This window comes from Myotis davidii, unplaced genomic scaffold (assembly GCF_000327345.1).
Source record: "Myotis davidii unplaced genomic scaffold, ASM32734v1 scaffold282, whole genome shotgun sequence".
NCBI classification, from domain to species: domain Eukaryota; kingdom Metazoa; phylum Chordata; class Mammalia; order Chiroptera; family Vespertilionidae; genus Myotis; species Myotis davidii.
This window is the reverse complement of record NW_006293249.1, coordinates 280,612-293,058: the sequence shown is the minus strand read 5'-3', so window position 1 is coordinate 293,058 and position 12,447 is coordinate 280,612. Positions and strand designations below refer to the sequence as shown.

At 49.9% G+C, this 12,447-nt stretch overlaps 1 protein-coding gene across 2 annotated transcripts in view; it reads left to right on the top strand.

The window, feature by feature from the left end:
• FBLN2 (fibulin 2) overlaps positions 1-6,499 on the top strand; it is a 75,946-nt gene extending 69,447 nt beyond the window's left edge. For both annotated transcript variants that reach the window (XM_006766966.2, XM_006766965.2), the window contains 2 exons: positions 3,248-3,371; positions 5,626-6,499. In XM_006766966.2, coding sequence (XP_006767029.1) covers positions 3,248-3,371; positions 5,626-5,983 — 482 coding nt within the window. In that variant the 3' untranslated portion in view covers positions 5,984-6,499. The remainder of the gene's footprint in view (positions 1-3,247; positions 3,372-5,625) is intronic.
• Positions 6,500-12,447: the final 5,948 nt, after the last annotated feature.

Below are 12,447 nucleotides of genomic sequence, written 5' to 3'. Positions count from 1 at the left end.
TTTCAGGCTGGCGGGTGACTGAAGCTCCCAACCGCTCCTTTTTTTCTTTTCTTTTTTTAATTCTGGGCCAGCTTTAGCTCTGAGGCTTGGCTCCACCTCTTAGACCTTGGCTGTTGAAAGCATGTATCTGGTTTATTTGAGTTCTATAATCGAAACACTGTTTCAACTCCAGCTCTGAGATCCCGACTGGCTGAAAGCAGGTTTCTGGGGTTTTGTTTAGCTTCTGTATTTGTAACAATGTTTCAAACTGCAAGCTCAGATGCTGGCAGCGGCAGGCGGGGAATGTTGGAGTCCTCTGTCACTGAAGCAAGCAAGCCTCATGTTCGCTTCAAGCTGCCTGGCTGCCGGCCGCCATCTTGGCTGGCAGTTAATTTGCATATCACCCTATTAGCCAATGGGAAGGGGAGCGGAGTGACACCAATTTGCATGTTTCTCTTTTATTAGTGTAGATACATATATACAGTAGAGCAAAAGTAGGTTTACAGTTGTTTGTATGGAAAATAATACAATAATTAATAATAATGCAAGAGTAAACTCTGTTTTGTTTACCCACAACTGTAGACCTACTTTTTTCCCCACTCTGTATATACAGAATATAATATTAGTTAAAATCATGGGGAAAATAACCTGGAATCCTGCTTTCTTAGTGCATGTGAAGCTTTTACCAGCATTCCCCTCACTATGGGCTAACTTTTAGCAATGCTGTTAGTCTCCCCACTGACTCTGTCCCCCATTTCTGCATGTCTGCTGTGGCATCAGCACCCCGGATGGGGTTACAGTGGCGCCCCTGGGTGTCCGACCCTGTTGGCTCTCCCTTTGGCTTCAGCTCTCCAGAAGAGGCTTCAGGATCAAAGCACCACAGATGCCAGAGGCCTGGCAGCACCAAGGGGCAAGGACCCTGGGGTCCTGGGGAAGTCCCTTCTGAACACATCTGTCAATAGGGCCATGGCAGACAGTAAGAAGCTGCTCCCACCGTGTTCCTGCTCCACCCCACCCGGCTTCAGGGTCAGCACCTCCTGCTCCCTCTGTGGTATCCAGCAGCGTAGAGTGAGGAAAGAAGGAGGCCATCCCTATGTGTACATTGAATTATTGAACCATCAGGGCAGCAGCCACACCCATCCTGGCCCCACCAGCTCTGGCCGCCTGCCATATTTTCTCCCAGATTGGGATCGTGACATAGTTGGCAGAGGAGGAAAGTGGGGCTTGGTGAGATGAATAGTGTGAGCTGGTCTGCATTGTGAAGCATGGTAGGCAGGGCCTAGAGCAGTGATGGTGAACCTTTTGAGCTCGGCATGTCAGCATTTTGAAAAACCCTAACTTAACTCTGGTGCTGTGTCACATATAGAAATTTCTTGATATTTGCAACCATAGTAAAACAAAGACTTATATTTTTGGTATTTATTTTATATATTTAAATGCCATTTAACAAAGAAAAATCAACCAAAATAATGAGTTCGCGTGTCACCTCTGACACGCGTGTCAGAGGTTCACCATCACTGGCCTAGAGTGAAGCAGGCCGGAGTCCAGCCATGGCCCTGCCCTGCCGCAGCTGTATGACCCTGGGCACATCTGTGCATGGGAGGTGACCCCACACCTGCCTCATGGGGTTTGAGGATAGAGGTGTGACTAAGGCTGGCATGCCTTGAGCATTGAATGGAAAATAATACATTATTTTCATTAAATAATTGTTTCAGTTCACATGTGTGCCCTTAGTTCCAATGTAAAAGGATTCCTTAGTGTAGGTTGATGTAAATTAATAATAATAAAAGGTTCTGAGAGATAATAGGTAAATTAGGACTTGGAGTAAACTTGGGGTACCAGTTGGCTATTGCTGTCAGTGCTTTTATGCTGTGCCTGCTATTGTGAGGAGTCAGCTTAGCATCATGACTGGGGCCCACATTTTGGCATTCGGTGGACCTGGCTTCAGCCCCCACTGCCATGCTGACTGTTTGTGATCTTGACCTTGAGCTAGGTCATACCCTCTCAGATTTCCAATTCCTCCTCTGGGAGGCCAGTGACTCTTATCCCAATGGGCTGGTAGGAGGATTGGGTGAGGAGAAATCCCTAAACGGGGTCAGTGTGGAGGACTGGAAAACAAATCTGCAGTCCTCCAGAGAACTGCCAGGTAGCCCCCGATGCCCCCACCCGGCACAGCCTTGGGCCTGTTGAAGCTGTGCTCTTTGAGCTGAGCTGCTGATCTTTACAGGAAGGTCTCTGGAACCCATTTACTTGATCCATGGGTCACCTGTGGAACACACACACACACACACACACACACACACACACACACACACACCTCATGCTTGCTTCTCTGAGCGTTCCTCAGAGAGATTTACCCATGTGTTCATGTGTGTGTGTGTTTCAGGTGTGTGTGTGTATCTATGTGGGTGTGCTTAAGCACATGTGTGTGCCCAACCATGTGCACAGGAAGCATGAGCATGTCTGTGCAGTTTATGGGACATTTGTGTCTGTGCATTCGGCATCTGTTTACAAGTGATGAGTCTTGAACTTCCATCCAACAATACATGGAGAGTACATGCTCTGTGCCTGGCCCTCTGCTGGGCTGGGGGCACCATAGGACTGAGGAACTCAGACCCTCTCCCCCCGCCCTCCTGGAGCCCACACTGAGAAAAGGGTGGGTGGAAACTGGACATACAAAATAACTAGGTGTGTTTGAGAGCAGGACAAGCAGTACAAGGAGAATAAAATGGCTTGAAATGGAGAGTGATGGGGGAGGAGGACCACTGCAGGATAGTCAGGGAGAACATCTTTAGGGTACGACCCTGAGCTGAGACCTGAACGATGAGAAGGAACCAACCATGGGAAGATGTGGGGAAAGTGTTGCAGCAGTGGGAACAGCATGTGCAAAGCCCTGAGGTGGGACAAGGGTCAGAGCATTGGGGAATCTCAGAAGGGTCTAGCAGAACTGAAGCCGGAGTGGAAGGAGAGGGGTTGTACCATAGGGCTTGGTGTCAATAGGCGGGCCAGAGTGTTTATACTGGGAGCATGGGAAGCCCTCAGCGAACATGACAAAAGACACTTTTCATTTTAAAGCCAGGTCCTCTGGCTGCTTGCTGGGCATGGAGGGGACTGGATGGGATGTGAGTGGCACAGGCTGGAACTGTGAGCTGTGGTCTCGCAGTCAGGAAGAGCTGCTCTGAGGCCCAGGTCTCCAGCTTGGGTGATTCAGACAAGGGTCCCCAACTGTGGGGGAATTCCTCCCATAACTCTCCTCTCCTCCCCTCAGATGTGGATGAGTGTGCACTGGGCACCCACAACTGTTCTGAGGCCGAGACCTGCCACAACATTGAGGGCAGCTTCCGCTGCCTGCTCTTCACGTGTCCTCCCAACTACATCCGAGTCTCTGAAACGTGAGTGTCTCTCCCTGCCCTGGGCCCAGTCACCCTGCAGACACCACGCTGCCCAGGGGTGAGGCCAGTGGCCGTGGGCCCTGCCTTAACCACCTCCTGCTCTTCACCTGCCCCCACTGCTGAATCTGTGGTCAAATTGACCACAAATGGCACAAATGAAAGCACCTTGCAGAAAGTTCAGAGTCTAGAGAAGGAAGAGAAGGTGCATAGAAAATCTCCCTCCCTGTTTTTCTCACACACGCACATACACGCCACGTTCATCATCTATTGGTGTGTAACAGGTTATCCTAACACTTAGCACCTTAACCTGACAACCAGTTGTTCTTTAAACAGTTTTGGAAAGGCAGGAATCCAGGAACAGCTTAGCTGAATGGTTCTGGCTCAGGGTCTCATGGGCTGCAGAGTCCGCCGTCCAATCACATGGCTCTGGACAGGAGGTCTCAGCTCCACACCATGTGGGCCTGTCCATGGACATGCCTTCCCCAGCACAGGTCAGGGAGAGAGCGAGGGACATTTTGCAAAAGTGACACATGCTTATAAAAACATTCAAATAATAGACCCTGGCCAGTTTGGCTCCGTGGTTAGAGCATTGGCCCGTGGACCAAAGGGTTTTGGGTTTGATTCTCAGTCAAGGGCATGTACTTGGGTTACAGGTTCAATCCCCAGCCCCAGTTGGGGTGCCTGTGGGAGGCAACCAATCCATGTGTCGTCTCTCTCATGTTGGTTTCTCCTTCTCTTTTCCCTGCATCTCTCCCTAAAAAAAAAAAAAAAAAAAAAAACTCTCTCTAAAAATCAATGGAAAAAATATCCTCGGGTGAGGATTAACCAAAAAATTTTTTTCAAACAATTAAAGTGTGCCAACCAAAGTTTTTGTCCCACCCCTCTAACAAATCATACAGTCGCCGACTGGTTGGAGTGTGTCCATCTTCTCTTTGGTCTGAACATAAAGTGCACACAGCTGCCCTGTCCCTGGTGCATTCAGCCATTCTCATCTGGCTTTCTCTGCTTTGCAGCACTTGTGTCTGCATGTAGCCTGCTCCAAATGGTGTTTCCTGCAGGCATGTGTTCATAATTCATTTACCGCTGTCCTGCTGGCAGTTTCACATTTTCCACTATTATACACTAGAGGCCCAATGCAGGAAATTCGTTCAAGAATAGGCCTTTCTTTCCCCAGCTGCCGGCACCGGCTTCCCTCTGGGACCTGGGCTTCCTTCCGGCCGCGGGCAGGCACCCAGGACCTAGGCTTCCTTCGCAGCCCCACTTCGTCCGAAGGTCGCCTGGAAGGACGCCTGGTCTAATTAGCATATTATGCTTTTATTATTATAGATGGGAAATGTCCATGTGCATGTGTGTTGGGACATTTAGGGAATATGCCTAGGGGACTCTGGGCAAGTGACCTCCCTTCTCTGGGTCCTGGCTGCCACATCTGCAGCATGGGAATGATAGCAGCACTGTGGGTTGGTGTGAGCATCAGGTGACTGAAGATGCGAGTTTCACACAGTGGATGGCATGGCGTAAATGTGGCGTCTGTGCTGCTGGCTGTTGCTCCTGTGCCAGCCCTGTGCTGCGGCCAATTGGAGAATTCTGCTCAGATCTCTAGAGTTGCTGAGTTCTGGTGCCTAAATAGCATCCCATTTTGGAAGTAGTGAGCTTTTATATTGATTTAACAATGGAGGTGCCAGTGGCTCAGAGGGCCAACATGAGGTCAGATTGTTGCTATGCTTAAAAATTGAGGCCTTGGCCCCCTAGGGTTTGGCTTTCTCACCACCTTCATCCAACAGTGTTGGTGTTGAGGCTTCTACCTGAAAAATGGCAGGGCATCCCAACTCAGAGGAGGAATTGGCCCAGAAGCAGTCAATTAATAGAAGAAAAGGAATTTGAAAAATGATTGCAATAATAAAAAACACTCTGGCCTGGGAATCTATTCCAATGATCAGTGTGCCAGTAAAGAAAAGGCAGGGAGGAGGAAGCATAGGGTGCACCAGAGCTGCTCGAGAGCTGCGCCAGGCACTGTGGTGCGTGCTGTATAAACTCACTCCACCCTCCCAAGGAAATATCTTACAGATGAGGAAGCTGAGACCCGCATAGTAAGGAGACTTAGCAGATGCTACAAGGCTATTTAGAGCAGAGCTGAGGCCAGCTGGCCCTTGAGCCTGCCTCACCATGTCCAGGATGGTGGACAGCAGGGGTGGGAGAGCCCGGGATGGTTGTTCGTGAGCCCTGGCCCTCTGACCAAGCCCCGTGCATCCTACAGGAAATGTGAGCGCACCACGTGCCATGACTTTTTGGAGTGCCAGAGCTCGCCAGTTCACATCACGTACTATCAGCTCAACTTCCAGACTGGCCTCCTGGTGCCGGCTCACATCTTTCGCATCAGCCCGATGCCCGCCTTTGCAGGAGACACCATTGCCCTCACCATCACCAGAGGCAACGAGGAGGGCTACTTCGGCACACGCCGGCTCAATGCCTATACAGGTGTTGTCTACCTGCAGCGGTCAGTGCGTGAGCCCCGGGACTTCTCCCTGGACGTGGAGATGAAGCTCTGGCGGCAGGGCTCTGTCACCACCTTCCTGGCCAAGATGCACGTCTTCTTTACCACCTTTGCCCTGTGAAGTGCCTGCCTGAACACCTGTGCAGGGCCGTAGCACTTGGGGTGCCCCTGATGGTCCCTGTGGCACCCTCCACACCACCCTCCAGTGCACCTCTTTCTGTGGGTGCTCAGCACCGTGTGAGTGGGGCCTGGTTATCTGGGTGGTTTTTGCTACAACTGGAAAATAGCCTAATTTTGCTGAATGGATTCCTCTCAGGTTCCTGGGAGGGATCTTGGCAGCAGGAGGTCGAAAGCAACTCAAGGCACTTCAGGTGCCTGTGGGTAGAGTGAGAGGACTAAAGGCTACATAATGATTAAAGGCGGGAAACAGACCACGGGGGGCTTTGGACTCAACTGGATAGCCTGTCCCCAGTATTGATATTCTATTTCATGTTTCACTGTGATTACTTTTCCACTTTAAAAAAACATCTTAAGTGTTTTTGTTTAATTATAAAAGTAGTGCACATACACTGCAAAAAATTTCCAATAGTACAAAAAGGTTATAAAGTAAAAAGTGACAAAAGAAAAACCCTTACTTCTGTCAAGTGTTTGAATCTGATGGTGTGTCTGAGGGCGCTGGGTCCCAGCCTGGGTGTTGAGTCAGTCTGTTGATTAAGAACCTCCTTGATGTCTGATGAAAGGAGTAACTCCAAAGTAGGAGTCCCATTGAGATGACAAGTTTGTGGTGTAAACATGCTGGCATTCTGGTCCTGTCTTCTTTCACCAATGCTTCTCCTCTCTCCTTTCCCCTCGCCTTCTGGAAGGACGCCTGGTCTAATTAGCAGCTAGTGTGCCACCTCCCCAAGTGTGGCCCTCAGGTAGTATGTCACGTTGGATATTGCCCAGAAACTCCAGTACTGGTCCCTCTCGCTAAGGCCTGTACACATCCACTTAGGCAGAGGCCTTGGGCAAGATCCTGAGAGATGAGAGAATTCATTTTTTCTCCACTGTGCACCTGGGGCTTTGAGCTGCTGTAAGGAGGATGCCTCAGGTTGGGAGGCCCCCAAGTGCACACTTGCCACTGCTCTTGGCCCTTTCTCTAAAGCAGGGATTCCAGCTGTGAGCAGTGTGTGGCTCCGTGGGCCTATGTGTAGTGGACATAGTGGACAGCAGCTGGTGTTGAAGAAATGGAATGGGACACTGTCAGTACGCTTTCCCTGGTGAAGAAGGCGTGGTCAGGAAACGGCAATGCGTGTGTCTCACCTCCAATGCCACCGCCTTGAGCTTGTGATGTAAAACTATTTCTTACTGTGTGTGGCCTATTAGAATTGTGGCAAACTGGGAACTCATGCCCTATGTGGATGGTGGCACTTTGCAGCTCCAGAAACTGCCACCTTCTGGAGATCTGGGTCCAGAAGGCCAAATATTCCCATTCTTCAGGGCAAGTTCCCTAAGTACATTTTGATGTAAAATCTCCCAATTTTAAGGTGTGATTAATTAAAACTTTGTAACCGCAGGTGTGAGCCTGCCATGGAAGGCCCACTGCCTTGTGCCCTTTGACCCTCCCCTGCTCTTCACTAGCTCTGGCCGAGGCATTGCACAGAAGCCAGGGTCGCATTCTCACTGGCTGGCTGCCTCCATTCCTTCTGCTTCTAGAAACCAGAGCTGGCAAATCTGCCAGACACATTCACTCACCAGGAAGGAACAGACTTCCGCTCAAAAGGCAGATTGGGGACACCAGCAAGGGATGGGCAGCAACTGGCTACCTGGTAGAGGCCCTCACAGGCCTGCAACAGACTCCCACACTGTCCCGGGCCTTCTCCCAGTTCACAAGTGCTCCCCATGGGCCCTCGGTCAACTGACATCACTTCCCAGGGTTTTGTCTACCTCAGCAGGTAGTCCCCACTTTTCTCTCTGGGATGTTGTGCCCATGGAATCAGCACACACAGCCTAGCTTGGCAGCAGCTCATCTGAGGCTCTCCTGATATGAGAGTTTCCAAGGTTCGGTGATTCCAGGATTCCAGGCTGCAAGGAACTGGGCAAGCTACAGTTGGAAGAACAAGAATCTACAAGGGTGTCCTCACTTCAGATGCCAGACAGAAGCTGGAGGGTTCCCCCACCACCCTCACTTTCAAATATCGGGCTTTCGCCTCAGGATGTGTCACTGTACTACAGGATGGGTGACTATGCACCTAGTGTTGCCAGCCCAGGAGCCTTCGGTGCCAGCATTTTCATTGGAGCTCAGTCACATACTGTCAGCGTGGCTGGCCTTCAGTATCCAGTCCCTCCTGGAGCCACATGTCCCAAAGCCCCTATCATAAGCCACAGTTAGACCCAACACCCCCAGATAAACACACTCCAGTCAGGACTTTCCAAGGGCCTAGACCTCACCTCCCAGGAACCAAGGGTAAAGGCCAGACTTCAGGGAAGAGAGGGCCAGCCCCTCCAGCCTCTGATGTAGGTTTTCTTATAGGATGATGGTATTTAGGCATCTACACTTAGTGTTACTTGTTACCTCTCTTGATCTGCTAAATGTGCCTTATGATAAATATGTGCAGAACCATTTAGCATAGAAATGAGTGAATGGTTCCTCAGGCCAGACATCTCCCATCCTGAGGAGGCCATAACTCAGTGCTCCAGCATGTGGCCAGTGGTGTAAGCATAACCTCACCAGCCATGCCAGTGCTGTTCCACACTGCAGCAGGTAAGTGACCTGGAAAGTGAGGCTGGGCCCAATCAGTTACCAGCCATTCAGCCAGTCCATCAAAAGGTTTCCCACCTGAGGCCACTCAGGTTTGCTGCTTCCATTAGACCTTGTCAGGTTTCAAAAGCAGGAGTGGACTTGGCTTTGCCTTTCAGGCATCTGGTATGATCGAGATGAGGCTGTGTCCTCTTTCTCCAAATCTCTTGAGATAATATAATACTGGCCCAATGTTCTGCTGGGTTTCCCTCATTTATAAGCCATTTGCCCCTTTTCCCTCGGCTCTCTCCACCCGCACTCAAGTTCTTCCACCCTTGGACAGTGCCTTCGGTTTGGCCCCTCTGCTGGTCTCGATTACAGGCAGCAATAGCAAATGCCTCCCTCATCCACTGGTAGGGTGTGGTCATACAGACCTTCTGGGCCAGCTCCACCAGCAGGCACACTGCTGCATTCACTGTCCATCTAGAATAGATCCTTCCAGGTAGGTATAAAAGCAGTATCCACCCTGTTAGGCCCTTAGGATTTGTGACATCAATGATTAGAAAAGTTCAGTCACCGTTTCTTGCTTAGGAATTCTCTCTCTCCTTCTGGCACCCATAGTTGCAGCCTTGCTCCTGGGACAACAGCATCAGATAGGAACAAATCAAGTTGAGATGATGTTGCAGGGGAAAAGTATAGTCATGCCAGCATCCTTCCTCTGTGGAAGAATTGTGTCATCATAACAGGTCCCCCAGATCACCTAGAAAAGCAGAGGAGTCTATTCAGGGGGACCCGCCCTTGGCCCCCTCATGGTGAGTGTGAGCACACTACTGACAGCATGTAAGTCAGCCCTTCATGCCTGCATCTCCATCACCTTGTTTTAGAAAACCGGTTTTAATCCTCTATCTAGCCATTACTCCAAGGAAGATCTCTCTGCTCATTGTTGGACACTGAGCTGTCACGAGTGTTGCTAGGGCTGATGAAATGGGAATGGATGGTCCAAACTGGCACCTCTGTTGTTTCAGTAACTTACTGTGTATCAAGCATTTCCTTCTGCCACTAGCTGCCATGTGAGGCCCAGCCCAGAGACCTCTTCCTGCCAGGATCCCTCTACAGGGTCCGGGGGCTTCCAGAATTAGTCCATTCCCCAGCAGTGCTCGGGACTTTCCCCAGGGGATCTTCCCCACAGCTCGCTACAATTTCTGTCTCTCTAGTTGACAGGACAATTCTTGTTGACTTTTTGTACCTCAGAGGGACAAGAGGAGTGTGTCTATATCTAACCAGTTCCTGCATTGCTGAAACCCCATAGGTTCCCTTGTTTTGTGAACCCAGATGGCTACCTCAGTGTACACTAGTACACCTGCTTGCCAATTCCAAACTATTTCCAGTCCTGGGAGCGAGTTCTTCTGATGGGCATCATCATGTCCTATTTTAATGTACCCTTAAGTCCCCATAATGATTTCCATAGAACCTGGTCCACATGGACACCCTTTTAATAGACGCATTTTCATTGCTCTTCTCCTGACCATGCCATTGGCACTGCCCATGAAAAAAAAAAACTGGGCAAATGGCATGCAGCCAGCCTATTCTGCGGACTTGTTTTACTTCTTCCCTCAGAGGGGCAGCCTCCCAACAGGATGTTGTCCATACACCTTGAAACTGCCATCCATAAACCAAGCAGCTCTCTTTTGGTTAATCAAGAGCTTTCAGCCCAAATGGTGTGGCTCAATGGTTGAGTGTTGACCTATGAACCAGGAGGTCACAGTTCCATTCTCAGTCAGGGCAAGTGCCCGGATTTTGAGCTCAATCCCCAGTAGGGGCCATGCAGGAGGTGATTCCAGACTCAGTCGAAGGGAGCACATCTCTTTGCTTGTGATTATGCTGAGTACCTTCCAGCACTGCCCTAGTAGTGTCTTACTGCACAAACCATGTCCGTTTTATCACGGAGCTCTTCTCGACACTCACTGGCCCTCCTTGAAACCATCTACAACAGGATGGGCGTTTCAGGTTTCAAGACTAGTTTATGGTTTTTAGTCATAAGAGCAATCTCAGTCGAGGCCATGTCCAGTTGTCTCAATGGAAAATTTTTGAACCCAAGTTTTAGCGGCTGTATTGCTGGGTGGCATGTGCAGGCTGTGCCATAAGCCTGAGTCTATGGGAGGACTCCAAGGCTTTGTTGGATCAGTTTTATGTGTAGGAGCTACACATAAATGTGGGATATGTGTCCTTCAAAATCCAAGTAAACTGACCAGTTGCTGGTCTTCCAACATGTTTTGTCCACCAGTCCCCATCACTATTGCCTGGAGGTAGACATCAATGGCTTGTTTTATAGCTGGCTAGGTAAGCGTCCCCGGTCAGACACAATGTCTATCTCAGGATGCACTCTGGTCAAGGAGACAGCCACGGCATCTGCTCACACATCCCACTGCTCATCTAAATGTTCACCTTAATCCCATCAGCCATTGCATTTCTGTATTCTCCCAACCCAACTGTAGCTCCATTAGGACTTTACCAAAAAACTTTTGGAATCACAGTGCATTGGGATCTCATAAGACAGGTGCTTGGGTGACACATGGGCCCAAGAGCATGGATGCCAGCTTATCAAAGCAGATCTGGCTGCTGCTGCCTCAGCAATGGAGGAACACTGAGCCAAGTACATCACTGGCCACTGGCAGCAAGGGAACTACTGTGTTGGCCCCCTTCCATCTTGGGATATAAGCACTCTCTGAGGGCTTACAGAGTGTCTGACGCTCTGACATCCTGTACAATCTGGGTCCGATCCACAGTGAAGCAGCTGAAAGACTAGCCCATGACCATGGGACCTACTGTTCATGCACAAACTACATGACCCAGAGGCAGCCAGCCTCATAGAGCGTGTGAACAGCTTTCTAAAGGTGAGTGAAACACGGGTTTGAGGGAATCATTATAAAACAATGGGGTGCCATCCTGTAGGATGCACCCCATTAAATCTGAGACTCCATATATGTTCTAAAGGAAGGATAAGCTGACTAGGATCCAAGGAATAAAAGGCGTAGCCCCATTTGTCATGACCCCACTGGCTACTGAGTGATTTTGTTCTTCCTATCTCTGCAATTCTGGACTCTTCAGGGTTGGAGGTCCTAATCATTTAAAGGGGCACAATCTTCCTGGGGGAAATGGCAAAGTCCAACTGACACAAATGGCTGCTGCTCTTAGATCTTCTGATTCTCTGCACTAGTAGGTAAGGAATGGATCCCCAACTGATGGAGTAATTGCCCTTGGGCAGCAGAAGGGACAGGGATGCCTGGACACAATGGGAGCAGGGAGGAGTACGAGGAGAACTGAAATGATCTCAAGTGTTCTTGCCTCATTGTACCTGTAAACAGATCTGTGCACAGCCCCAGACCAGCACCATGGTCAAGGTGTCAAACACCAGGCTACCAAAGATCCCTCAGAATGAAGACTTGTGTTAAACTGTCAGGTGAGTCCCCAATAGTTGATAAGGTGATAACTAAGGGCAAGGGCACTTTTGATAGTGGGGGAGGGAGAGAATAGGTACCAGTGGTTGCCTCTGGTCCAATGCAGTGACAGGAGCTGTGGCTCACTCCACTCAGTTTCTTTTCTGAGTTTTTTTCTCTCATATAGATGGGTCCAACCAACCCTGCATGGAGAAGTAGGATGCCCTAAGAATGCACCTGGCAGACCTCCAACTACGGGAGTGTAACTGACCATGGGTACCACCTGCCAAGCTTGGAAAGTCTCTGCCATGTGTAAGCTCATGCTTCCATGGGAAGTTCCCAGCTAGGGACCAAGTCAACCTGAAACACAGGCAGGCCCTTCCTGCAGACTCGGACTCCTCTGTGGCTAACTGGGTTGAGGGCTGTGGG